Source organism: Elephas maximus, chromosome 7, assembly GCF_024166365.1.
Source record: "Elephas maximus indicus isolate mEleMax1 chromosome 7, mEleMax1 primary haplotype, whole genome shotgun sequence".
NCBI lineage: Eukaryota > Metazoa > Chordata > Mammalia > Proboscidea > Elephantidae > Elephas > Elephas maximus.
In genome coordinates this window covers 26,824,913-26,852,163 of record NC_064825.1, presented here as the reverse complement: position 1 = coordinate 26,852,163, position 27,251 = coordinate 26,824,913, and the positions used below count along the sequence as shown (strand labels likewise).

Genomic DNA, 27,251 nt, shown 5'->3' with positions numbered 1-27,251 from the left:
TGGGGGGTGGGGTGTAAAAGGGGATCATTCCATCCATAAGGGTAAGGGATCTTTTCAGATATGATTTTAAAAATCCCCGTGCCAGGAAGACAGAAGAATGGGGATGGGAAGTACACGAGAATTTTCAGAAGGAGTGCCACTAGGTGCCAAGATCATCCTTTTTGACCGGAGGGACGCGGGATGCTGCCGCGCCCACCACGCCCCGCGTCACTGCGATTTCCGGAAACTCCGCGGCCTTGGGTACTGGGTTTCCCGGGATGGTTCCGGAAGAACGCCAGCGAGCGGGCTGATAGGGCACCGGCAAGCTCCAGCTGCCGGGGCGCAACCCACGGGCCGGACTGAAGGGTAGCGCCTTGATACCCGGCTGGTTCTTGCGTCCGTGGACCCCAAAGAAGCACGGAGCCCGGGATCGCGCACGCTGCGCCGCCGCTGCGCCTGCCTCGGGGACCTGCGCTGGGCGAGCGCGCGCACCTCGCGCGCCGGTGTCCGCGCCCCACCCGCGGCGGAGGCAGCGAGCACGAGAGCTCGTGCGCGGGGAGCAGCTTGGCGGCCCAGCCCCAGGGAGTCCCCGAGCAGAGGCTGCTCAGGCTCCGGCGGGGGTCGCTAGGAGCCTGAGCGCACGGAGACACAAAGGTGGGCGCGATGCAGGGACAAACAGGGAGCCGAGAAAGGGAAAACGAAAGCCGCGGAGCGAGCCGGTGACTGGTGAAGGCGCTGCGCAGCCCTCGTGACGCCGGCGGTGCCCGGGCCTGCTCTGGTGGGCCTGCCTGGCTGAGTCCGGTGGGCCTGCCTGGCTGAGCCCGGAGCGCCGTAGCCATGGCCATCGCCCACCTGGCCACAGAGTATGTGTTCTCGGACTTCTTGCTGAAGGAGCCCGCGGAGCCCAAGTTCAAGGGGCTGCGGCTGGAGCTGGCCGTGGACAAGATGGTCATGTGTATTGCCGTGGGTCTGCCGCTGCTGCTGATCTCGCTCGCCTTCGCGCAGGAGATCTCGATCGGTAAGGCCCGGGGCCCGAGGGGCGGGCCGGGGCTGTTGAGAAGTGATTTTATTTCGCGCCGGCCTGAAATCTTCGCAAGTCCCTGGCTCTGCTTGCAGTTACGGTGGGGGTGAACTTGGGAAAGAAAAACCAAACCAAACCCGTTGCTGTGGAGTGGAATCCGACTCATAGCCATCCTATAGGACAGAGCAGAACTGCCCCATAGGGTTTTCAAGGAGTGGATTCAAACTACTAACATTTTGGTTAGCAGCCGAGTTCTTAACCACTGCGGAGGTGGCCCAGTTTTATGGACCGAAGCGTTCTTTGCTTACGTGCTTCATTTGTACCCTTGTGGACCCTGTTTGAAAACCCTGGTGGCACAGTGGTTAAGTGCTACAGCTGCTAAGTAAAAGGTCGGTAGTTCGAATCCGCCAGGTGCTACTTGGAAACTCTGTGGCCTGTTCTACTCTATCCTGTAGGGTCGCTATAAGTCGGAATCGACTCGACGGCACTGGGTTTGGTTTTTTTTTTTTTTTTTTTTGGACCCTGTTTAAGGCGCTCTGGTGGCGCAGCACTTAAAGTGCCCGGGTGCTAGCCAGAAGGCCCGCATTCAAGTCAGCCAGCCGCTCAGCGGGAAAAAGATGTGGCTGTCTGCTTCCGTAAAGATTTCTAGCCTTGGAAAACCTGTGGGGCAGTTCTGCTCTGTCCTATAGAGTTCCTGTGACTTGGAATGAGCTCCACAGCAGAGGGTTTGGTTTTGGTGGACCCAGTTTCAGGACCGCTGAAGATCCCTCGCTAGAATCTCCACTCCTCAGGCCCCTGCACCACACTGGTCCAGACTGTGGCTTAGTGTTCGTGTCCTACCTTTTTGATCGGCCCCCTTGCCACCAGATTTGCTGAGAAAAACTGCCTTCCCCCTTTTCCTTTCGCACAAAGTTTAACAGTCCTCTAAAATTTTGTACCAGAGAAGTTCCTAAATGGCTCAGTGGAGGTGGTGGAAAAAAGTGCCCATGGGAAGTGTGTTTCTTTCAGTGTCTGTTTTAATTGATGTTTACTGAGACTTTAAGTTTCCAGTGATACCAGCACTTGGCAAGTATTAGAGGGATACTGAAATATTCCACCCGGGCAGCCTTATTACCAATCTGAGATGAACAGGTGACCTTCATATAAATTTTCACTTGATCAGAGTGACATTTTTGAGCGACTGGAAAGACTGGTGGTTTGGGGAGCATCACATGGCTAATCAGTGGCCGACCTTCCTCATCAGCTGTTCAGATTGAGCACAGGAGAGTATTCATGAATAGATAGGAAGACAGTGTAGGAGGGCTAGAGACAGTTTTGTGGGGGGACTGAGGGAGAGGCGAATGAGGCTGGACCTTGGGAAAACCTTTCTGTCAGAGGTCGGCTGGCCTGAGCCTTAGGTGAGGTTTGGATAAGCAGCAGCTAGACCATTTGCCAGAATCGACTTAATGGCAATGGGTTTTACCATTTGCCAGGATTTTGAGAGGGCAGAGAAAGTTAGAAGTTTCTGGGAGGGGCAAGACCCTGAGACTGCAGAGGCAGCTGATTAGTTAGGGATCCTAGGATCTGGGAGTGACTGTGGGCCAGGATCAGATTAGAACAGACAAATGCAGACTCAGTGGTTTAAGATGTGGGAAGTTATTATTTGAGTGGAGGGTGGACTAGTTGAAAACAGTATTTAATAAGTATAACCAAACCCTGGTGGCATAGTGGTTAACAGCTACATCTGCTAACCAGAAGGTCGGCAGTTCGAATCCACCAGATGCTCCTGGGAAACTCATTGGGGCAGTTCTTTCCTGTCCTGTAGGGTCGCTGTGAGTTGGAATTGACTTGATGGCAGCGGGTTTGGTTTTGGTTCTAACCTGGTGGTAGCATGTAGGGTTGGGGAAGAAGGGGAGAGAATGAAGTTAGGAAGAATGGATGCCATGAGAGGGGCATCAGGTGAGGTCTTGTACATGGATGGGGGTGAAGAGTAGAAGGGAAAGAATGGGAAGCAGTGATTCTGAGAGGTCAAGGAGCAAAAACCAGCACTTGGGTAACTGGATTTTAATAGAGAATGAAGGTCACAGACTGGTCCAAATGGTGCAAAAGCCACAGGCCCGTGAGTGGAGAATAGTGGTCCTGATGGAATAGTGAAGCTGAAGGGAGGGATGGTCAGAAAAGGGTGATGACCTCGATTTTGTGATCTACAGCACTGAGCGTTTAATTTGGCAGAAGTTGCCAAATTCATTGTGGAGAAGAAATTTTCAGTTTTCTTTGTCTTTGGGCAAGCATAGTCATGAGGGTCTCCTCTTGCCTTCCGGATGACTGGAGGTTGAAGCATCCCATAGAAAGGAAAATGACTTAAATACCATGGGTCCTAAAGATAATCTCTTTCTTCAACAAATGCTTTTTGAGTGCCAGCAGTGTGCTGGACCTGGTTCTGGGACCAAGGACCAGGGATAAATGAGGCATGGTTCCAGATGTCCTGGGAAAGAATACAGTGTTCTGATAGGGACAGAGAGCCGTAGGAGAGAGGAGTTGGCCACTCTCTGTGACCAGCTCCATTTCTGGCTGATGAATTAGAGGGAATCCCAAGGTACCTGTACCAGTAGTGCCTTCTTGTTGTTAGTTGCGACCAAGTCGATTCCTGAAACATCCGAAGTAATGGGTGGGATTAAAGGCATTTATTTGAGATTTGGAGTGGGCGTACCCAGAAAGGGCCTGAGTTTGCTACGTGTATAGCAGATATTCCACCTGAGGGGAACTGGAAGGGGTGTAGATGTGGTTCTCACCCTGCCCTGTGGGAGTTTACCATCCAACCTGACGGAGAATGGACATGGCTAACAGGCAACATTATTCGGCAGTCTGTGATCAGTGACAAGGTGGGCGTTGAACTAGGGGCACCAATCTGGTGAGGATTGGCAGGGACTTTCATAGAGAGCTGTCAAGCAGACTTTATGTTTTCCAAGGTGCTTTAGGAGTTTCAAGGGGACATAGAGGATAGGCACATGGGATGAAGCCACCAGGAGCATGTAAGGCCTATCAGGTTGAATACACATTAAGATAAAGAAGGAAAGTTTTAGAGAGAAGGAGAGGGGGACATGAATTAGTAAGTGGAGTAAATGGAGTTGGTCATGTCATGTAGTATTTAATTTTGTACAAATTCAGCTATGCACTCAGCCAAAATAAAAAATAAATGAGCAAAAAAGGAGAAGAACCAGAAAGAGAGAGCGAAGTTATTTAAATGAAGCAAGCATTTTTGCCTATCCTGGTAGCACAGTGGTTAAGAACTACAGTGAGCTATGCCTGCTAATCGAAAAGTCAACAGTTCGAATTCACCAGCTGCTCCTTGGAAACCCTGTGGGGCAGTTCTACTCTGTCCTCTAGGGTCACTATGAGTTGCAGCTGGCTTGACAGCAGTGAGTTTGGGTCAGTGAGCACATGCCCTAGAAGGAATGTGAGATGGGCCTGCAAACTGGTCTCTTAAAACCTGGCTTTATCCTCCCTGTCATGAAAATATCCCACTCCATGGTTCTGGAAATACTGTTTCATCGTCAGTAAGGAATCGCCTAGACTCCTGAGGGATAAGAATCAGAATCAGTACAAAGCTGGTTCCAGTGAGGCAGAGGTCAGGTATGTCTCTGCCTTTCCACTTCCGCGTAATTTCTGATACCAGCCGCTCCCCCCACGGCACTTTCTGCTTATCTGCAGGGTTTGATAATTTGTTGCAGTGGCAGCACAGGACTCACAGACCATATTCACTGTTATGTGGTTTACTAGGGAAGTAACAGGTTACAACTCAGGATCAGGATCACCTAGGAAGTAACAGGAACAACTGGAGATCAGGAAGCACATAGGCAAGGTCTGGAAGGCGCCTCTGAAGCAGAGAGCACATTGCTCCTTTCTTCAGTGCAGGACAGCATCCAACCAGGACAGCTCTCTGTTACTCTTCTCGGCCTCTCCACTGCTAAGTGACCCAGCTCATGGCCAGTTTAGCAGCTTTCTCAGCTCTCTTAGCTGCTCTCTGCTGTCGGGCTTCTCCGCTGTCTAGTCTCTGCCTACAAGCAGATCCTCTCGGCCATGCAGGCCCCAGGCCCCCTCTTGGCCTGTGTAGGCCCGTTTTCAGCCTCCCTGCCATCAGTCTCTCCACTACTAACTAGCCCAACTCATAGCCAGTGTAGCAGCTTGCTCAGCTGCTGCTCTCCTAGTGGCAGCTTTCTGCTGTTGCTGCCAACTCTGCCAGCGGGCGCCTTCCGGGCCTCTTACCGTCTTCAGTGTTATAGCCTTTGTCCTGTATTACAGCTTTTTTAGGAGGTTTCGTTTATAGGGCTCCCTGATCCAGACTGCTTTACTCCAGGCTCTTGGTCTTGAGGTTCCCCCCGGCATCCTTTAAAAACCTATGTGGGGTTAGCTGTGTCTATAAGCAAACTCCATGTAAATTTCAAGGCATGGTTTTCCCGATCAGGACCGTGGCCAACCAGTCCCCTCGGTGGACTGCGAGTCATGGTTTTACATACCGTGTTTCTGACTAGTAAACCTAGCAGTCCAGTTAAGGTGAGTAAAGTAGACCAATCACAGGGCAGACCGACCCAGGGCCAGACAAAAGCATCAAACCATCCCATTGTTTACAGCTCACCAGGGCAGTGTCAGTCAACCTGGGAAATCCCATGGGCAAAAGTAACAAACCCTCTGGGGTAGAAAACAACCTGGCAACCCCCCTACCCCCATGCCCCAGGCTGCTTCTCTGAAGAACTAGGGTAAAGGTAACTCTTCAGGTTTTAGGGGAAAAAAATCTCCCAAGCTGTTTTTCTAAAGAACCAAGGCAGAAGACCACATAAAGGAGCTCATTTCACCACACATTCTTTATTATTATTATTATTGTACTTTAGATAAAGGTTTACAGAACAAAACTAGCTTCTCATTCAACAATTAGTATACATATTGTTTTGTGATACTGGTTACCAACCCCATGACATGTCAGCACTCTCCCTTCTTGACCTTGGGTTCCCTATTACCAACTTTCCTGTCCCCTCCTGCCTTCTAGTCATTGCCCCTGGTCTGGTGTGTCCCTTTAGTCTCACTTTGTTTTGTGGGCCTGTCTGATCTTTGGCTGAAGAGTGAACCTAAGGAGTGACTTCATTACTGAGCTGAAAGGGTGTCTGGGGGCCATACTCTTGGGGTTTCTCCAGTCTCTTTCAGGCCAGTAAGTCTGAATTTTGTTCTGCATTTTTCTCCAGCTCTGTCTAGGACCCTCTGTTGTGATTTTGCTCAGAGCAGTCAGTGGTGGTAGTAGCCAGGCACCATCTAGATGTATTGGATTTAGTCTGGTGGAGGCTGTGGTAGTTGTTGTCCATTAGTCCTTTGGACTAATCTTTCCCTTGTGTCTTTGGTTTTCTTCATTCTCCATTGTTCCCGACAGGGTGAGACCAATGGAGTATCTCAGATGGCCACTTACAGGCTTTTAAGACTCCAGACAGTGCTCACCAAAGTAGAATGTAGAACATTTTCTTTGTAAACTATGTTACGCCAATTGAGCTAGATGTTCCCTGAGACCGTGGTCCCCACAGCCCTCAGCCCAGCAATTCGGTCCCTTAGGGAGTTTGGCTGTGTCTATGGAGCGTTCGTGACCTTGTCTTGGACAAGTTGCCACTACACATACTTTATACATTGAATTATAATCTGTCCATGTGACTGCCTCACCTGCAGGGTACTTGTGTTCTGTTCTTCCCTAGAAACTGGCATCTTGCGTGGTACAGTTCATAAACATTTCTTGATTAAATGAAAGGTGATAGCTTTGGCAAGAGGGATACTTTGTTTGGTTCATGCATTTGCAAAACATTTATTGAGCCTGGCGTGCATAGTGCCGCTCCTTGGCAGTGTGGAGTCCGACTTATGTAAGACATAGAGCCTGCCTCTTGGAAGCATACTCTAACCAAGGAGATGGATGCATGACCCAACCTAATCCAGGAGTAATAGAATCTGGGCTGTATCAAAGGTGTGTTCCAAAGCCTGCTACTGTGGGAAGGTAGATTGAGGGATTGATTCTGACTCAGAAGGACCAGCGAGGGCTTCAGGGCACAGAAGAGTCTTGAGCTGAGCTGAGGGAGGATTCCAAACGTATGGAGCAGTGTGAGCAAAGCAGGGAGGTATGAGATGGTGTGCAACTGTGAGAGCTTTAGGGGCATGGTTGCCTAGAGAGGTGGGAGTTGAAATGAGTCTACAGGGGTATGAAATAGAAAAGCACACAGTACATGCCATTGTTTTCCCATTTGAGTTGGCGTGTGTGTGTATATAAAATTAGAAATGAAAAAATCACCTTTAATGATTACACAGCAGATTTGCCTCTTTTCTCTTTGCATTGGTAAACTCGTATGTATATATAAAAAAAAAATAGATTCATCTAATTACAATATCAAATCCTCCTCACCATGAAATAAAGTTCATTTTCACTTACTTTCTAAAAGTTAAATTTTGTATTAAATGCTATACTATAAAATATGATTCAAGTTCTGTGACAATTTCGACTACTTTAAGATTCCAATAAATAAATAAAAATATTGCATATCCTGTTTTTAGAATTAAGGGGGGCCCTCTGTGTGTGGGTGGGAGGTGTTGAAAGTTAAAGGGAGAGAATGGCCTCACAGGATGAAACATATTTGGCTTCATATTAAAGGCTTCTCCTTAGTCTTCGGCCTGTTTTCTCTCTCATTCTCAACCCACTGGGCTTCTCTCAGAAAAGAGCGATAGAACCCGCCCAGCCACTGAGACCCACGGCCAGGGCAGTGAGCTAACCTTGATTTAGCCCCGCTGTGCGCCAGCATAGTGGCTGGTGCTTTACTTATATTAACCCTTTCATGGGGCTACTGAAGGTGAGGGTCCACGCCATGGGGACTCTGGCTCCTCGGCCTCCCCAGCAGCTCATACAGGCCAGTGTGATGGGTGCTAGTGTGGGGCTTCCCGGGATTGCTATTGAGGATTACTGCAGGGTCCAGGAGCAGAGGGAGCTCTGCTTGCTTGTCCGCCACATCTTGCCGTGCCTACACCTTGTTGGGTCATCAAAGAAGTGACGTGGTCCGGGGAGGGGAGAGGGGGCCAGGTACCCACAGGCTGAGGAGGGGCAAGTGGGGACGGGTGCCATGGGCCAGGGTGGGGCAACTCTGGTAGCTCATAACAACAGCCTGGGGCTGCCCTTTGGCCCTGACTCACCCAGTGATGGCGACCATGACAAGCAGAGATATTCTTGAGGAGCCACTAGCAGACTCTTAACTTCTGAATTGGGGCTGGGAGCATCTCGAAGGCTTGTGGACAGTGTACGTACTAACAGTTGGACTGTTAGTAAGAATTAAAAATTAGGCCTGCAACTTCTACCCAGCCCTTCCAAAACACTGTAGGGCCTGCTCCCCTACTGGGTAAGATTAGTTGGGGTGAGGGGGGAACTATCCAAGAAATGAATTCTGTAAGCGTGCTCCCTTTAGACAGACCACACCCTGACTGGGATTCAAGCTCCTGAAGTCTTTTGATGGGATCTTGGATACCCCACGTTTGGATTATGCAGGGCTTCATGCTGAGATGTGCTTCCTCAGGGGATGCTTTGATTCTGTGGTACCCTCACCTGATGTGTAGTCCCTGGGAGAGGGCAGCCCCATTCTCCTCTTGGGATGTTTCTTGCCCTGAGCTAGGCTGGCTGGACCAAGTGGGCAGTGGAGACCACCCATTGGACCCCTGGGCAAAGAGGAGCTCTCTTTGCTGCCATCCCAGTGGGCAGCCACAGTTCTGGGAAGAGAGGGACTTGGTCTCTCTGAGTTAGCTCTGCTTTGTTGCTGTCATTGCAGGGTGAGCAGGAGCCAGAGGACAGATATAACTGCAGCTGCTCCTGATGCTATTAGCTTACAGTTCCCCTTGTGCTTACCTACAACTGAGTCAGCAACTGGTGGCTTAAGTTGTCGGCACTGTGTGGCTGAATTTAGGCACATCTTTGGGAATATTCTCAGGCTGGTTTCAGCACGTCCCAGATGATGAGTAAAGGTGATTGATGATTTTTGGGATGTCCATAAGAATGGGCAAATAGTCAGGGTCTCACAGAGTAGGCCTCGTAACAACACATCCTCAACTCACACTTAGTACCAGAGAGCTAAGAGGGCCCTCCAGGACGCCTTTCAGAAGGACGGGTGCAATCTACTAGTGCTTGTTTTTCTGTTAATATTTCTGTTGTACTTTAATTGTATAAGTCAGCCTACATACCTTCTCATGGTAGAGAATTCCTAATCCTCCTTCACCTGTGCGCTAGAGGTAACTGCCATGGATAACTGTTACGGCCTTATAGTTCCCGTTTTCTGCATTAATATAACACTTACACTCTTTTTTTTCTTTAAATAACAAATTGAGTCATAGTGATTGTTGATGGTTTGCCATGATTGTCCTGTGATTTGCTTTTTTCCACTTAGTATATTTTGGAGAGCTTTTCATGCCTGTGCATAGGTATCACCTCACATTTTTAATGGCGGCGGCGGGATGGGGGGGTGGAATAATATTCCATAACCCAAACCCAGTGCCGTCGAGTCAATTGCAACTCATAGCGACCCTACAGGACAGAGTAGAACTGCCCTATAGAGTTTCAAAGGAGCGCCTGGTGGATTTGAACTGCCAGCCCTTTGGTTAGCAGCTGTAGCACTGAACCACTACACCACCAGGGTTTCCATAGCATGGTACATTTTTATCATAATTTATCTAAATACTTCCCTAGTGTTGGACATTATTGTTGTTTCAAAATTTCTACTATTACACATAAAGCTTGTTTGTGCATAAACCTTTTCTTACGTAAATACTCGCCTCCTTCTAACATTGAAAGGAAAGAAGAGAATGGTATTGATTTCCAGAACAGTGAAATCATTTTCCATTTTGTATTCCTGAGTTCTGCTATTGCAAGTAAGTAGACAAAAATGTTGCCTTGTAGACCCTCTACCCCTGACTCCCTCAAAACCAAAAACAAGCAAACCAGTTACTGTGAGTCACCTCCAACTCATGGCAACCTCATGTGTGACAGAGTAGAACTGTGCTCCACAGGGTTTTCAAGGGCTGATTTTTTAGAAGTAGATCGCCAGGCCATTCTCCTGAGGCATCTCTGGGTGGACTCAAACCACCAACCTTCTCATTAGCAGCTGAGCAATTAACTGTGTGACCCAGGGACTCCTAACTCCTACATTCAGCTACGGTCATGTACTGCATAACATCCATTCCGGCAGCCTCCCATCGCATATATGCCTGTGGTCCCACAGGCTTTTTTTTGTTTGTTTTTCTTTGTTTTTAAAGGGAAAGCAGCTCTCCTTTAGTTTATTATTTCCTCCTAATTATTTTAAAGACCCAACCTCCCAGAGTGAACTGCAGTGGGGCTCCGGGGTGCATCCCGATCCCCACAGAACCTAGTCCTTCCCCACCTCTCCCTCCGCCTGGCTTTATTTACCCGCTCAGCAGCCATATAGCCATTCATTCCCAGCACAGGGCAGCACCTGCAGGCTCCTCTGCTCCTGCAGTGGGTGCTGGCGGGGAAGTAGGCCAGGCCCGGGATGGTCACAGGCTCCCAGAAGGCACTGTACCAACAGCTCAGCCACAGCCAGGGCCACCATTGCCAGCTCTACACACACAAACACACGTGCACACGCATGCACCCGCATCCCCTGCCCTGCACCCAGACGTACGCAAAGTCCCTAATCCGGCTGCCGTAACCCAGCAAGCCTGGCCTCCTGTATCCAGTGGATAGTGGGCAGGTGGGGGCTGCAGAACCCGGGCTGCACCTGCTCCTCAGGTGGCTGGAACAGCAGGCAGGGCTGGACAAATTCTACTCTCTCCTGGCTTGCTCTCTCTTGCTCTGCCTCTGCCCACTCAGCCGCTGCTGCTGTCACCGCCCATTCCTCCTATAGCAGCTTCAGCAGCAGTGATGAGAACAACAGGAAGTGGGCTCCCATAATGTTTGTTTGTTTTTTATTATTTCTATTGTGCTTTAAGTGAAAGTTTACAAATCGAGTCAGTCTCTCACACAAAAACTTATATACACCTTGTTACGTACTCCCAATTACTCTCCCCCTAATGAGACAGCCCACTTTCTCCCTCCACTCTCTCTTTTCGTGTCCATTTCATCAGCTTCTAACCCCCTCTACCCTCTCATCTCCCCTCCAGGCAGGAGATGCTGGCATAGTCTCAAGTGTCAACCTGATCCAAGAAGCTCACTCCTCACCGGCATCCCTCTCCAATCCATTGTCCAGTCCAATCCATGCCTGAAGAGTTGGCTTCGGGAATGGTTCCTGTCCTGGGCCAACAGAAGGTCTGGGGGCCGTGACCACCAGGGTCCTTCTAGTCTCAGTCAGACCATTAAGTCTGGTCTTTTTATGAGAATTTGGGGTCTGCATCCCCCTGTTCTCCTGCTCCCTCAGGGGTTCTCTGTTGTGCTCCCTGTCAGGGCAGTCATCGGTTGTAGCTGGGCACCATCTAGTTCTTCTGATCTCAGGATGATGTAGTCTCCGGTTCATGTGGCCCTTTCTGTCTCTTGGGCTCGTAATTACCTTGTGTCCTTGGTGTTCTTCATTCTCCTTTGATCCAGGTGGGTTGAGATCAATTGATGCATCTTAGATGGCTGCTTGCTAGCGTTTAAGACCCCAGACGCCACTCTTCAAAGTGAGATCCAGAATATTTTCTTAATAGATTTTATTATGCCAATTGACTTAGATATCCCCTGAAACCATGGTCCCCAAACCCCTGCCCCTGCTACACTGGACTTCGAAGCATTCAGTTTATTCAGGAAACTTCTTTGGTTTTGGTTTAGTCCAGTTGTGCTGACTTCCCCTGTACTGTGTGTTGTCTTTCCCTTCACCTAAAGTAGTTCTTACCTACTATCCAATTAGAGAATAACCCTCTCCCAACTTCCCTCCCTCCCCCCTCTCGTAACTACAAAAGAATGTTTTCTTCTCAGTTTAAACTGTTTCTCAAGTTCTCATAATAGTGGTCTTACACAATATTTGTCCTTTTGCAACTGACTAATTTCACTCAGCATAATGCTTTCCAGGTTCCTCCATGTTACGAAATGTTTCACAGATTCCTCACTGTTCTTTATCGATGTGTAGTATTCTATTGTGTGAATATACCATAATTTATTTATCCGTTCATCTGTTGATGGGCACCTTGGTTGCTTCCATCTTTTTGCTGTTGTAAACAGTGCTGCAGTAAACATGGGTGTGCATATATCTGTTCATGTAAAGGCTCTTATTTCTCTAGGATATATTCCGAGGAGTGGGATTGCTGGATTGATGGTAGTTGTATTTCTAGCTTTTGAAGGAAGCGCCAAATCGATTTCCAAAGTGGTTGTAACATTTACATTCCCACTAGCAGTGTATAAGTGTTCCAATCTCTCCGCAGCCTCTCCAACATTTCTTCTTTTTTGTGTTTTTTGGATTAATGCCAGCCTTGTTGGAGTGAGATGAAATCTCATTGTAGTTTTGATCTGCATTTCTCTAATGGTTAATGATCGTGAACATTTCCTCATATATCTGTTAGCTACCTGAATGTCTTCTTTAGTGAAGTGTCTATTCATATCTTTTCCCCATTTTTTAATTGGGTTATTTGTCTTTTTGTAGTTGAGTTTTTGCAGTATCATGTAGATTTTAGAGATCAGGCGCTGACCAGAAATGTCATAGCTAAAAACTTTTTCCCAGTCTATAGGTAGTCTTTTTACTCTTTTGATGAAGTCTTTGGATGAGCATAGGTGTTTGATTTTTAGGAGCTCCCAGTTATCTAGTTTTTCTTCTGCATTCTTAATGTTTTGTATACTGTTTATGCCATGTATTAGGGCTCCTAACGTTGTCCCTATTTTTTCTTCCATGATCTTTATACTTTTATATTTTATATTTAGGTCTTTGATCCATTTTGAGCTCGTTTTTGTACATGGAGTGAGTTATGGGTCTTGTTTGATTTTTTTGCAGATGGATATCCAGTTATGCCAGCACCATTTGTTAAAAAGACTGTCTTTTCCCCATTTAACTGTTTTAGGGCCTTTGTCAAATATCAAATGCTCATATTTGGATGGATTTATGTCTGTATTCTCAATTCTGTTCCATTGGTCCATGTATCTGTTGTTGTACCAGTACCAGGCTGTTATGACTACTGTGGTGGTATAATAGGTTCTGAAATCAGGTAAAGGTCTCCCACTTGGTTCTTCTTTTTCAGTAATGCCTTACTTATCCGGGGCCTCTTTCCCTTCCATGTGATTTGTTTCTCCATCTCAATAAAGAATGTCGTTGGGATTTGGATCAGAATTGCATTAAATGTATAGATTGCTTTTGGTAGAATAGACATTTTTACAATGCTAAGTCTTCCTATCCATGAGCAAGGTATGTTCTTCCACTTATGTAAGTCTCTTTTGGTTTCTTGCAGAAGTGTACTGTAGTTTTCTTTGTATAAGTCTTTTACATCTCTGGTAAGATTTATTCCTAAGCATTTTGTCTTCTTGGGGGCTACTGTAAATGGCATTGATTTGGTGATTTCATCTTTGATGTTCTTTTTGTTGGTGTAGAGGAATCCAGCTGATCTCATTTCTTATTCAGGTTATTTGCTTCCTCTCCTGTTTTTCTTTTGTCTGTTTGGCCAGTGGTTTATCAATTTTGTTGATTTTTTCAAAAAACCAGCTTTTGGTCTTGTTAATTCTTTCAGTTGTTTTTCTGTTTTCTATTTCGTTTGGTTCAGCTCTAGTTTTTATTATTTGTTTTCTTCTGGTGCCTGTGGGTTTCTTTTGTTGCTCTCTTTCTATTTGTTCAAGTTATAGTGATAGTTTTTTGATTTTGGCACTTTCGTCTTTCTGTGTGTGTGCATTTATTGATATAAATTGGCCTCTGAGCACCGCTTTTGCTGTGTCCCAAAGGTTTTGATGGGAAGTGTTTTCATTCTCTTTGGAGTCTATGAATTTCTTTATTCCATCCTTAATGTCTTCTATAATCCAGTCTTTTTTGAGCAGGGTGTTATTCAGTTTCCAAGTGTTTGATTTCTTTTCCCTTCTTTTCCTGTTATTGATTTCCACTTTTATGGCCTTATGGTCAGAGAAGATGCTTTGTAATATTTCAATATTTTGGATTCTGCTAAGGCTTGCTTTATGACTAATACATGGTCTAGTCTGGAGAATGTTCCATGTGCACTAGAAAAGAAAGCATACTTGGTTCCAGTTGGGTGGAGTGTTCTGTATATGTCTGTGAGCTCAAGTTGGTTGATTGTGGCATTTAGATCTTCCATGTCTTTATTGAGTTTCTTTCGCGTTGTACTGTCCTTCACTGAAAGTGGTGTGTTGAAGTCTTCTACTATTATTGTGGAGCTGTCTTTCTCACTTTTCAATGCTGATAAGAGTTTGTTTTACGTATCTTGCAGCCCTGTCATTGGGTGCATACATATTTACTATGGTTATATCTTCTTGGTATATTGTCCCTTTAATCATTGTATAGTGTCCTTCCTTATCCTTTCTGACGGATTTAACTTTAAAGTCTATTTTGTCAGAAATTAATATTGCCACCCTTGCTCTTTTTTGATTGTTGTTTGCTTGATATATTTTTTTCCATCCTTTGAGTTTTAGTTTGTTTGTGTCTCTAAGTCTAAGGTGTGTCTCTTGTAGGCAGCATATAGACGGATTTTGTTTTCTAATCCGTTCTGCCACTCTCTGTCTCATTATTGGTGCATTTAGTCTATTTACATTCAGGATAATTATGGATAGGTATGAATTTTTAGTGCTATGATTTTGATGTCTTTTTTGTGTGTTGTTGACAGTTTCTTTTTCCCACTTAATTTTATGTGCTGAGTAGATCATCTTTATATCCTTCCCTCATATTTGTTGTTGTTGATTTTCTTCCTGTTGAGTCTCTATTTTTTCCTTGTATTTTATTTTGATGAGTAGGTTAGTTTTTCTCCTTTGTGGTTACCTTATTATTTACCCCTATTTTTCTAAATTTAAACCTAACTTTTTTTTTTTGTATCGCCGTATCTTCCTCTCCCTATGGAAGGTGTAACATTACATTTCTTAGTCCGTCTTTTTATTTTAATGTTGTCTTCTCTTTTATAATAATATCGCTGGTACCCTGTTTTGAGCTTTTTTTTTTTTTTTTTAATTTTTTTATAATCTTGCTTTGTTTTTTTTTTTATTTCCCTGTCTGGGTTGACTTCTGGTTGTTGTGCCCAGCATTCTGGTCTTGGATTGATACCTGATATTTTTTATTTTCAAAGAACTCCCTTTAGTATTTCTTGTAGTTTTGGTTTGGTTTTTACGAATTCCCTCAACTTGTTTTTATCTGGAAATGTCTTAATTTCACCTTCATATTTAAGAGACAGTTTTGCTGGATATAAGATTCTTGGCAGACAATTTTTTTCCTTCAGTTTTTTAAATATGTCATCCCATTGCCTTCTAGCCTGCATGGTTTCTGCCAAGTAGTCCGAGCTTAATCATACTGGCTCTCCTTTATAGGTGACTTTTCGTTTATCCCTCGCTGCTCTTATAATTCTCTCTTTATCTTTGGTTTTGGCAAGTTTGATAATAATATGTCTTGGTGACTTTTTTTTCAGATCTACCTTATGTGGAGTTCAGTGAGCATCTTGGATAGACATCTTCTCATCTTTCATGGTATCAGGGAAGTTTTCTGCCAAGAAATCTTCAACAATTCTCTCTGTATTTTCTGTTATCCCTCCCTGTTCTGGCACTCCAGTCACTCATAGGTTATATCTCTTGAGAGTCCCACATGATTCTTAAGGTTTCTTCATTTTTTTTTTAATTCTTTTATCTGATTTTTCTTCAAATATATTAGTGCCCAGTGGTTTATCTTCGAGTTCAGAAATTCTGGCTTCTACTTGCTAAATTCTGCTCCTCTGTCTTTCTATTGAGTTGTCTACTTCTGTAATTTTATTGTTAAACTTCTGAATTTCTGCTTGCTGTCTATGGATTTTTCCGGCTGATTAAACTTTTCATTATGTTCCTGAATAATCTTTCTAATTTCTTCAATTGCTTTGTCTGTGTGTTCCTTGGCTTTTTCTGCATATTGCCTCGTTTCCTTCCTGATATCTTAAAGGGTACTGTATATTAAACTTCTGTGTTCTGGCTCTGGTAATTCCAGGAATGCACTTTCATCTAGAAGATCCCTGGATTCTTTGTTTTGAGAGCCTGTTGAGGTGATCATGGTCTGTTTCTTCATGTGACTTGATATTACCTGTTGTCTCCAAGCCATCTATAAGTCATTGTATTAGTTCATGCTTGCTTACTGTGTTGTAGCTTCTTGCTTTGTTTTGTTTTGGTATACCCGTATGGGTTGCTTCATTGAGCTAGCTTGATTATTTTCACCTTTGGAGCTCTGACATCCTGTCCCCAGATGGCTAGAGCTGTTATCCAGTATATCAGTCTAGGAGTCCATTCAGTTTTCTTGTATGAATTCAGCTCAGGTTTCCAGGTAGCTGATCATCAGGTGTGTGATACAGGCTCTGTCCTACAGTCTTAGAGGGGCAGGGGTGATTGGTGTGTATGCAGGTATATGATTGCAGCAGGGGGTCACGCTGTGAACAAGGCAGGGGGCTGAGAGCCAACCCCCGAGTGTTTCTGAGGAAAGTGCGTGCCTGTTCCCTAGAGCATGCAGGTGGGTGGGTTCTGCAGACAGACCATGGGCACCCAAAGTTTTTGCTTGTAATGACTGGGAGGTACCAGTTATCTTTGGACCCCTGTCACGGGTGGCTTGGTGACCTGAGTGGAGCTACCAGTCCTTAGGTCCCTGATGTGGGTAGGTGAAGACCTTGTTTAATAGGCAAAAGAGTGTCAAACATCAAACACCTACCTCTCCACTGCATAGCTGAAACAGTTGGAGTCTAACAACAAGGGCCTATTCTCCCGAAATAGGCCCACACAGGTCCATGTAGAAGGGAAAGGTGCTCAAAGTCCATGGCCGGTTTATGCCTGGGCAGGAGCCGCTTCTGTCCTGAGCTCCTCCAGTTAGTGAAGCTAGCAAATTACCTTTTCCCCCAGTTGCAAATTTTTTCCTTCCCCAAGGCCAGGAGGATGGCTCTAGGTATTCAACGGTGCCTATCTCAGGCCCAGGGAATTCAGCCGCTGAAGCCAGCCTGGCGGGGGGCGAGGGGCATGGTAAAATATACACAAGTACTTAGCTTTTGCGGACAGCTCCGTACTTCTCTGGTTGCTGAGGTGTGAGTCTGCTGTGTGGCTGGCTGCTTCTCCCTGAGGAAACTGCGACCAAACGCTAGTACCAGCCAACTGCTGCTGCTCCAGGAATGGTATCTGAGGGCTGTCCGCAATTCAGGTCCGGTAGCTCCTCTCCGCTTCTGAACAGTCTCTTCCTCCCCTTGCCCCTCAGTTCATTTTCTAAGGTTGTCTTTGAAGGTCAGGGCCCCCAGCTTGTCAAAAATATACTCATTTCACTTGTTTTTTCAGGTCTTTGTTGTAAAGAGGGCTCACAGGAAGCGTCTGTCTATTCTACCATCTTGGCTCCGTGTCTCGACTCCCATAATGTTTTAATGTAATAGAATTTATGGGGGTTGGTTCACAATTTTGGATTGTACTCAAATTGGGTTTTGGGAACCTGGGAACTGCCTGCGTATAATACAGTGTTTGCACAACGGCCAAATTGCATAATGTCTTGTTTCGCAGAACATGTTCTAGACATTAAGCAACACGTGACTGTGTATTGGAAGATTAGAAGAGGCATTTTGATGTGATACTAGTGATATGAAAGAAATGACCCATGTTAGGGGTAAGATTGCAACTTTAGGTTGGACTTCCTGATACTGTTCCCATTATGCACTAAGTTTCCTTCCTAGCGCTTACCACAAGTTGCAATTATGTAATTATTTGTTGAGTACTGTCTGTCATCAGGCTATGAGCTCATTAAGGGCAGGGACCGTCTGGCTTTAGTGTTCTGTCTATAGGTTCCAGCACAAAACTTGATGCATAGTAAGCATTCAATAAAGTATATGTAAATAAATAAAATGAACAGGAATGTCCATAGGATTTTAGCATTTTGGATCCTGTGCATTAGTTGTTACACCCGTTTCTTTCGAGTCTTTTCTGAGTCATGGTGACCCCATGTGTGTCACAGTAAACTGTGTTCCATAGGGTTTTATTTTTAATAATATCTTATTGTGTTTTCAGTGCAAGTTTACACAGCAAATTAGGTTCCCATTCGACAGTTTTCTATACAAATTATTCAGTGACATTAGTTATATTTTTCACAACTTGTCAACATTTTCTTTAATTGCAGTCTGGGTGTTCTGTTTCCAGAACTCTAGTGTCCCAGCACTGGAGCCCTGGTGGCACAGAGGTTGGCAGTTTGAATCCACCAGCTGCACCCTATGGGGCAGTTCTGTTCTGTCCTGTAGGGTCACTAAGAGTCAAAATCGACTGAACGGCAGTGGGCTTATTCTGGGAAACCCAGGTGGTTAAGAGCTATGGCTGCTAACCAAAAGGTTGGCTGTTCGAATCTAACAGGTGCTTCTTGGAATCCCTATGGGGCAGTTCTGCTCTGTCCTATAGGGTCGCTATGACTTGGAATCGACTCGACAGTGACTGAGTTTTTTAATTTGCCGCACCCCCTTATCTTCTCATCTTTGCTTTAGGGTAGTTGTTGACCTTTTGGTCTCATATAGATGTTTTTTTAATGGCGCACCATACTAACAGGTAATATCCTTTATTTTCTGCCAACCTGTGATTAAACTATAAAGGTGAGATTAGGTGATATTTTTGGCTCGCAGTTTAAAGAGTATCTTTGGGCGATGATTTCAGAGAATCCTCTGGTCTCAACTTGCCCAATAAGGCTGGACTTTTTAAGAATTTAGGTTGCTCTCTGGGGCTTTTGAGGCTGTGACGTTTTGGAGGCAGATCACCAGGCCTGTCTTCCAAGGCACCTCTGGGTGAGTTCGAACTGCTGACCTTCAGGTAAGTCTCCTTGGCAAGCCCTCCTTGCTGTTACTCATAGAATCAAGCCCAGACTTTCTTGAATGCTATCCCAGGACCTTCTCATCTGTGTCTCAGCTGCTCCAGGCACAATGGTCTACTGTCTCCCTAAACACGCCATGAACTTTAAAGACTCCATGCTTTAATTTAATGCTATTTTCCTAGCCTGATTCCCCCCTCTTCTCCCTTTGAATTCAGTGACCCTCCGCTATAGTTCAACTTTTGTTGTTGTTGTTAGCTGCCGTTCAGCCAGCTGCCAACTCATGGCAACCTCATGCACAACAAAATGAAACACTGCCAAGTCCTGTACCATGCCCAGGATCGATTGTGGTTTGGACTGTTGATATCCGTAGGGTTTTCATTGCCTGATTTTCAGTAGTATGTTGATCGCCAGGCCTTTCTTCCTAGTCTTAGTCTGGAAGTTCTGCTGAAACTTATTTGGCATTATAGCAACACACAAGCCTCCAAATGGGTGGTAGGTGTGTATGAGGCGCGTAGGCCGGGGAGTTGAATTCTGGTTTTTGACATGGAAGGCAAGAACTCTACCACCGAACCACCACTGCCCTCGTCCTTATGTTCTTTGGTAATCTGTTATCATTAGTTATTTATATTATTGGCCTCCACTGAACTGTAAGCCCTTGGTGAGCAGGAGTCATGCTTTCTTTATCTTTGAATTGCCTGCATGGCACGCAGTACCATGTACATGGTAGATGCCCACTGAATGCTTCTGGGGTTGAGCTCAACACTCTTGCGCTCTGCTTGCCCCAGGGAGAGCATCTGTGCTGTGTTGCACCATAATAGAAACAAAGAGTGGGGCACTTAGGGAGGGTGAGAGTCCTTGGCTCCCTCTGGTTTGCTGCTGGCACCAAAGCGGTGTGACAGTAGATACCTGGCTCTGATGAAAACGCTTAGGTGTCACTTTCCTTTCTTGAAGTCCTTCAGAAAAGAGCATCTGGCACTTTAGCACATGCATTTGTCACTTAAAACCCGTGACAGCCCATTTAGAATGTCCTTGCGTTTGCAAAGAAGTCTTATGACCGCTGGTCTGCGTAATGGTAACTGCCGTTACAAGCTCTTTTCATTTTGTCAGAGTCACTCATCTTTGCTTCAGTACAAACTTTAGATTCTTAAGGCTTCTCGTCCACAAAAGGGCTTCTTTGTTGCAGGGACTGCAAAAGCTGGTTTTAAAATGGCATCTTTGAGAGGTGATTTGGAAGAAGTTAACAAAATTTGGGTTAATTTCTTGCTGGCCTCATTAAATCTAAGGATTCATGTTATCCAAGGCCAGCTTTCATGGTGTGTAAGAGATGAGAGAAACAAACCAGTAAGTAAATGTAAAATTAAAATAATTATAAGTCCACTTAAAACAGGGTATGATGGCAGATGCCTGCATCTTTGCATCTCCAGTGCTGACTGTGGGGCCTGACACATCGAAATAAACACAGTAGCTACCATTTATTGAATTCTTCCTGTATGCTGGTACTGTGGCAAATATTTCATTTAATCCTTAGGGGAACTCAGTGAGGTTTTGCACATGAGAAAAATGAAGTTCAGAAAGGTTAAGTAACTTGCTAGTAAATGAAAAACTCAATGCCTGTTGAATATAATGAAACCTTTTTTTAAAGCAATATTCAGCAATAAAGGTTCTAGAGCCTCTATTTATACAAGATTTGCCTTCCCCATATCTAACTGGACTTCCATATTGTTTTATGAAAAATGGCCTCTGTGTGAGTAAAAGATCAGCTGGGCAGTAATTTTGTCCAAACCCTTTTTATACTTCTTGTTAGTGTGTGCTGTTGAGTCAATTCTGACTCATAGCAACCCTGTGTGACAGAGTAGAACTGCCTCGTAGGGTTTCCTAAGCTGAAATCTTTATGGGGAACAGATGGCCACATCTTTTTCCTGTGGAGCCGCTGAGTGGATTCAAACCACCAGTCTTTCAGGTAGCAGCCGAGCACATAACTGTTGTGTCACCAGGGCTCCTTTTTTATACTTAGAGGTATAAAGTTACCCCTTGCCTTAAATGGGGTCCCTACATGGTGAAACAGTAATGTGCTCGGCTGCTAACCAAAAGGCTGTCAGTTTGAGTCCACTTAGAGGCACCTTGGAAGAAAAGCCTGGCAGTCTGCTTCTGAAAAATCAATCATTGAAAGCCCTGTGGAGCACAGTTCGAGTCTGACACACGTGGGGGTCACCATGGGTTGGAATCAGCTTGATGCCAACTGGCTTTTTACTGGTTTGGGCCTTTAATGATCTGTTCCTTGAACATTTTTCTTAAACCACTCTCTCCCCTTTTTGCGACATCCCATATCTTGTGTTCATTTTACAATTGTGCCCAGTTTCCCTACAACTCTCTACAAGGAGAAAACCAGGCAGAAAACACATTTTCTGTAATGAAGGTGGTGTGACCACTATGGGATTGCTGTAAGGATCTGTCTCTTGGCTCTCACGTGCCAGTCCTCATGTGATATTACTGATCGTTCGTTTTATTTTATCTGACCATTCCTCCTCCTCTGGATGAAATCAGTGCCTACAATCCCCGCCATCCTACTAATAATTTTTCTCACTCCACGGAAAGTAGCATTAGGTGCACTGGGCAAGGCCCTCACACACCAGCCATTGACCACAGGTAGCTGAATTGTTGGGTTTGTGGCTTTTTTGTTTTGTTTTTATTTTGGTGTATGTATACACAGCCAGTGATACACCATTTCAACAATGTCTGCATGTACAATTCAGTGACATTGATTACATTCTCCAGGTTGTGCTACCATGCTTGCTATCCATTTCCAATTTATTCAACCTTCTCATCCAACCTTTCGAGTTGCCATTGTCAATTTGATCTCACATAGATAATTTTTTAAAAGAGCACAATGCTTAAAGCAGACATACTTTACTAATTAAGATAAGTTGTTCTCAGTTCAAAGAAGATTTCAGGAGATAGTTTTGGTTTAAGGTTTAAAGTTTAAAGATTACCTCAGAGAAATAGTTTCAGAGGTTTATCCAGCCTCAGTGGCTCTACAAAGTCTGGATTCCATTGAAAATTGAAAGCTCTGTTCTGCATATTTGTCCCTTTTGATCAGCATTCTTCTATTGACTCTTTAATCAAAATGTTTAGTAGTGGTTTGGCTGTGTAGTTTTTTTGTTTTTTTTTTTTTAATTAACTTTTATTAAGCTTCAAGTGAACATTTATAATTCCAATCAGTCTGTCACATGTAAGTTTACATGTATCTTACTCCCTTCTCCCACTTGCTCTCCCCCTATTGAGTCAGCCCTTTCAGTCTCGTTTCGTGCCAATTTTGCCGTCTTCCCTCTCTCTCTATCTTCCCATCCCCCCTCCAGTCAAGAGTTGCCAACACACTCTCCAGTGTCCACCTGATTTAATTAGCTCTCTCTTCATCAGCATCTCTCTCCGCCCCCCCCGCCCGCTGACCAGTCCCTTTCATGTCTGATGAGTTGTCTTCGGTGATGGTTCCTGTCCTGTGCCAACAGAAGGTCTGGGGAGCATTGCCACCGGGATTCCTCTGGCTGTGTAGTTTTTGATGGCACTTTTTTCTGTACTTGGGCTGAGAGCTCATGGCCAGGTTACAGGGAAGGCTGAACTTGGCCCTTTCTGGTTTCTTCTCGTTTTATTGGCTGGCCTTGCATTCCACAGCGCCTATTCTTCTCCACAGCACCCAGGCCTCATACCGTGGCTTCACCTTCTCTCCTCCCTGGTCACTTGTTCCCAGGGTGTCATGGTATTAGACAAAGAGAATGACCACACCTTCAGGGTTGAGTTCCAACTCTGCCACGTATTAGCTGTCTGAGTCTCTATTTCCTCATCTGTAAATGGGAATAATGATAACTAGCTCTCAAGTGTCTTTTATTGGGTTAAATGAGAACATCTAATTCCTATCTGAGGGAAGGAATACACAGAGTCACTATACCAAAAAGAATTGGTCGGCATTCATCATTTCAGGAGGTAGCATATGAACAGGAACCCATGGTACTGAATGAAGAGGTCCTAGATACACTGAAGGCATTGGCAAAAAACAGGCTCCAGGAATTGACGGAATGCCAATTGAGATGTTTCAGCAGAGGCATGCAGCATGGGAAGCGCTCACTCGCCTATGCCAAGAAATTTGGAAGACAGTTACCTGGCCAACCGACTGGAAGAGATCCATATTTATGCCTATTTCCGAGAAAGGTGACCCAACCGAATGTGAAAATTAGTGAACAATATCATTAATATCACGTGCAAGTAAAATTTTGCTGATGATCATTCAAAAACAGCTGCAGCAGTATATCAATACGGAACTGCCAGAAATTCAGCTGGATTCAGAAGAGGACGTGGAGCCAGGGACATCATTGCTGATATCAGATGGATCCTGGCTGAAAGCAGAGAATACCAGAAGGATGTTTACCTGTGTCTGATTGACTTTGCAAAGGCATTCAACTGTGTGGATCATAACAAATTATGGATAACATTGCGAAGAATGAGAATTCCAGAACACTTAATTGTGCTCATGAGGAACCTGTAATAGATAAAGAGGCAGTCGTTTAAACAGAACAAGGGGATACTGAATGGCTTAAAGTCTGGGTTGTATTCTTTTACGATACCGATTCACTTTGTATGCTGAGCATATAATGCGAGGAGCTGGACTATGTGAAGAAGAACGGGGCATCAGGATTGGAGAAATACTCATTAACAACCTGCGTTATGCAGATGACACAACCTTGCTTGCTGAAAGTGAAAAGGACCTGAAGCACTTACTGATGAAGATCAAAGACCACAGCGTTCAGTATGGATTACACCTCAATGTAAAGAAAAAAAAAACACCATTTACAACTGGACTGATAAGCAACATCGTGATAAATGGAGAAAAGATTGAAGTCAAGGATTTCATTTTACTTGGATCCTCAGTTAACACCCATGGAAGCAGCAGTCAAGAAATCAAACGATGCATTGCATTAGACAGATCTGCTGCAAAAGACCTCTTCAAAGTGTTGAAAAGCAAAGATGTCACCTTGAAGACCAAGGTGCACCTGACTTAAGCCATGGTGTTTTCAGTTGCCTTCCTATGCACATGAAACCTGGCTGGTGAATATCGTTTGCCATCGAGTCAATTCCGACTCATAGCGACCCTATAGGACAGAGTAGAACTGCCCCATAGGGTTTCCAAGGAGCGTGTGGTGGCTATGAACTGCTGACCGCTCCGTTAGCAGCTACAGCACTTAATGACCATGCCACCAGCGTTTCCAGATGGTGAATAAGGAAGACCAAAGAAGAATTGATGCCTTTAAATTGTGGTGTTGGTGAAGAATAGTAGATATACCATGGACTGCCAAAAGAACAAACAAATATGCCTTGGGAGAAGTATGACCAGAATGACCCTTAGAAGCAAGGCTGGTGAGACTTTGTCTCACATACTTTGGACATATTATCAGGAGGGACCAGTCCCTGGAGAAGGCCAGCGAAAAAGAGGAAGATCTTCAATAAGATGAATTGACACAGTGACTGCAACAGTGGGCTCAAGCATAACAACAACTGTAAGGATGGCACAGGACCAGGCAGTGTTTTATTCTGTTGCACGCGAGGTTGCTATGAGTCAAAACCGACTTGACGGCACCTAACGACAGCAGTACTCTTTAGTAAATATTGCCTGTTCAGCTTTGTTAGGCATTTTTGTAATGTGGACTAGCTCGAATGTGATTGATACATAGGAGAATAATATCAGTATAATGTAGGAGTTACATTGGGTTCATATGCAGTTTTTCCAGCATGTGAATGATTTGTACCAAGTAAGTGCTGTGGGACAAAGCGAGCTGCGGAGGAATGTGGTGTGTACACGGTGGCCATTCACACCACGCTCTTCCTGTTGACACCGTTTGGTCATGTGTCCTGTCTTGGAAGTGCTATTTCATGGTTCTCCTGGCCTTTGTGCATTTTGCCACTTTGTGGGTAACTCAGAAGACTCAACCTTTCCTTATACACTCCTTCATCCCATGAGTGTGTCTTTGCCAGGGTTGTAACTGATTTTGTTAATGCTTTAGGTACAAAAGTGCGGATTTTGAGTGATCTACGCAACCCTGTATGTTCCATAAAAAAAACCAAACTTGTTGACATCGAATTGATTCTGACTCAGGGCGACCCCACATGTTTCAGTGTAGAACTGTGGGCCATAGGATTTTAAAAAGCAGTAATCTTACAGAAGTAGATTGCCAGTTCTTTCTTCCATGGCACTATTGGGTGGATTCAAACCACCAACCTTTCAGTTAGTAGCTGCGAGTAAACCATTTGTACCACCCAGTGAACTTATATGTTCCATACCAAAAAGTCGCTGCCGTCGAGCCGATTCCGACTCATAGCGACCCTGTAGGACAGAGTAGAACTGCTCCATAGAGTTTCCAAGGAGCACCTGGCGGATTTGAACTGCCGACCTCTTGGTTAGCAGCCATAGCACTTAACCACTACACGACCAGGGTTTCCATAAGCCCTATTATTTTAGTGATTCTTAAAACATTAGGTGTTTTTTTTTTTTAATTAATTAATTTACTTTAGGTGAAGGTTTACAGAACAAACTAGTTTCTCATTAAACAGTACACATATTGTTTTATAACATTGATTACCAAACCCATGACATGTCAACAGTCTCCCTTCTCAACCTTGTGTTCCCTATTACCAGCTTTCCTGTCCCCTCCTGCCTTCTAGTCCTTGCCCTTGGGCTGCTGTGCCCCTTTAATGTCATTTTGTCTTACGGGCCTGTCTAATCTTTGGCTGAACGGTGAACCTCGGGAGTGACTTCATAACTGTGCTAAAAGGGTGTCTGGGAGCATACTCTCAGGATTTCTCCAGTCTGTCACGCCAGTAAGTCTGGTGTTTTTTGTGAGTTAGAATTTTTGTTCTCCGTTTTTTTGCACTTCGGAACCTCTATTGTGATCCCTGTTAGGGCAGTCAGTGGTGGCAGCCAGGCACCATCTATGTGTACTGGACTCAGTCTGGTGGAGGCTGTGACAGTTGTGGTCCATTCGTCCTTTGGACTGATCTTTCCCTTGTATCTTTTGTTTTCTTCATTCTTCCTTGCTCCCGAAGGGGTGAGACCAGTGGAATATCTTACATGGCCACTCATAGGCTTTTAAGACCCCAGATGCTACTCGCCAAAGTAGAATGTAGAACATTTTCTTTGTAAACTATGTTATGCCAGTTGAGCTAGATGTTTACCAAGACCATGGTCCTCACGGCTCTCAGCCCAGTAATTTGGTCCCTCAGGGAGCTTGGGTGTGTCTGTGGAGCTCCCATGACCTTGCCTTGTATAGGTTGTGCTGGCTTCCCCAGTATTGTGTATTGTTGTACCCATCACGAAAGTTACCACTTACCTATCATCTATTAAGTGTTCTTCCATCCCCATCCCTCCCCTCTCTCATAACCATCAAAAATTGTTTCTTTTTGTGTGTAAACCTTTTCGTGAGTTTTTACAGTAGTGGTCTCGTACAATATTTTTCCTTTTGTGATTGACTTACTTCACTCAGCATAGTGCCCTCCAGATTCATCCATGTTATGAGATGCTTCCCAGATTCATCATTGTTCTTTAGTGTTGTGTAATACTCCACTGTGTGTGTGTACCACGGTCTGTTTATCCATTTATCTGTTGATGGGCATCTAGGTTCTTTCCGTCTTTTTGCTGCTGCAGTGAACATGGGTGTGCGCATGTATCTATTTGTGTGACGACTCTTTTTTCTCTAGGATATATTTCTAGGAGCGGGGTTGCTGGATCATATAGTACATCTATTTCTAGTATTCTAAGGAAGTGCCATATCATATGCCAAAATGGTTGTATCATTTTGCATTCCCACCAGCAGTGCATAAGAGTTCCTGTCTCCCTGCAGCCTCTCCAACCTTTGTTATTTCCTGTTTTTTTTATTTGTGTCAGTAATGCTAGGAACACATTAGGTGTTTTGGAACACAGCACTATTAGCAGAGACGCCTGTGTTGATTTTCCTTTCTACCTTCCAAATGGCTTTTTGTATTAATCTTCATTTCACAGAACCAAAGCCTTTGGCCTGGAGTAGGTCTGGAGGTCATAGAAGTGGCTTCAGGCAGACATGTGTTGTGACCCTTTTTTCACACTCTCACCTGGACTATTGCAATAGACTTCCGACTCTTCTTTTTTGTTCTTGACTCCAAGTGGGAAATTCTTCACATAGCATTCAGAGTCAGCCCTGTAAACAAAACTGAAATTTTCTCATGTGGATTTTAGGGTTGGGCAGATGTGTGCCTGTATTGATACTGTGGGGAGCTAGAGTGCTCCCTGGGAAAGAAGGAAGATG

The 27,251-nt window shown here is 44.9% G+C and overlaps 1 protein-coding gene across 1 annotated transcript in view; it reads left to right on the top strand.

The window, feature by feature from the left end:
- Positions 1 to 232: 232 nt before the first annotated feature.
- Positions 233 to 27,251, top strand: part of PANX1 (pannexin 1) — a 62,013-nt gene continuing 34,994 nt past the window's right edge. The window contains exon 1 of the mRNA XM_049889527.1: positions 233 to 997. Coding sequence (XP_049745484.1) covers positions 817 to 997 — 181 coding nt within the window. The 5' untranslated portion in view covers positions 233 to 816. The remainder of the gene's footprint in view (positions 998 to 27,251) is intronic.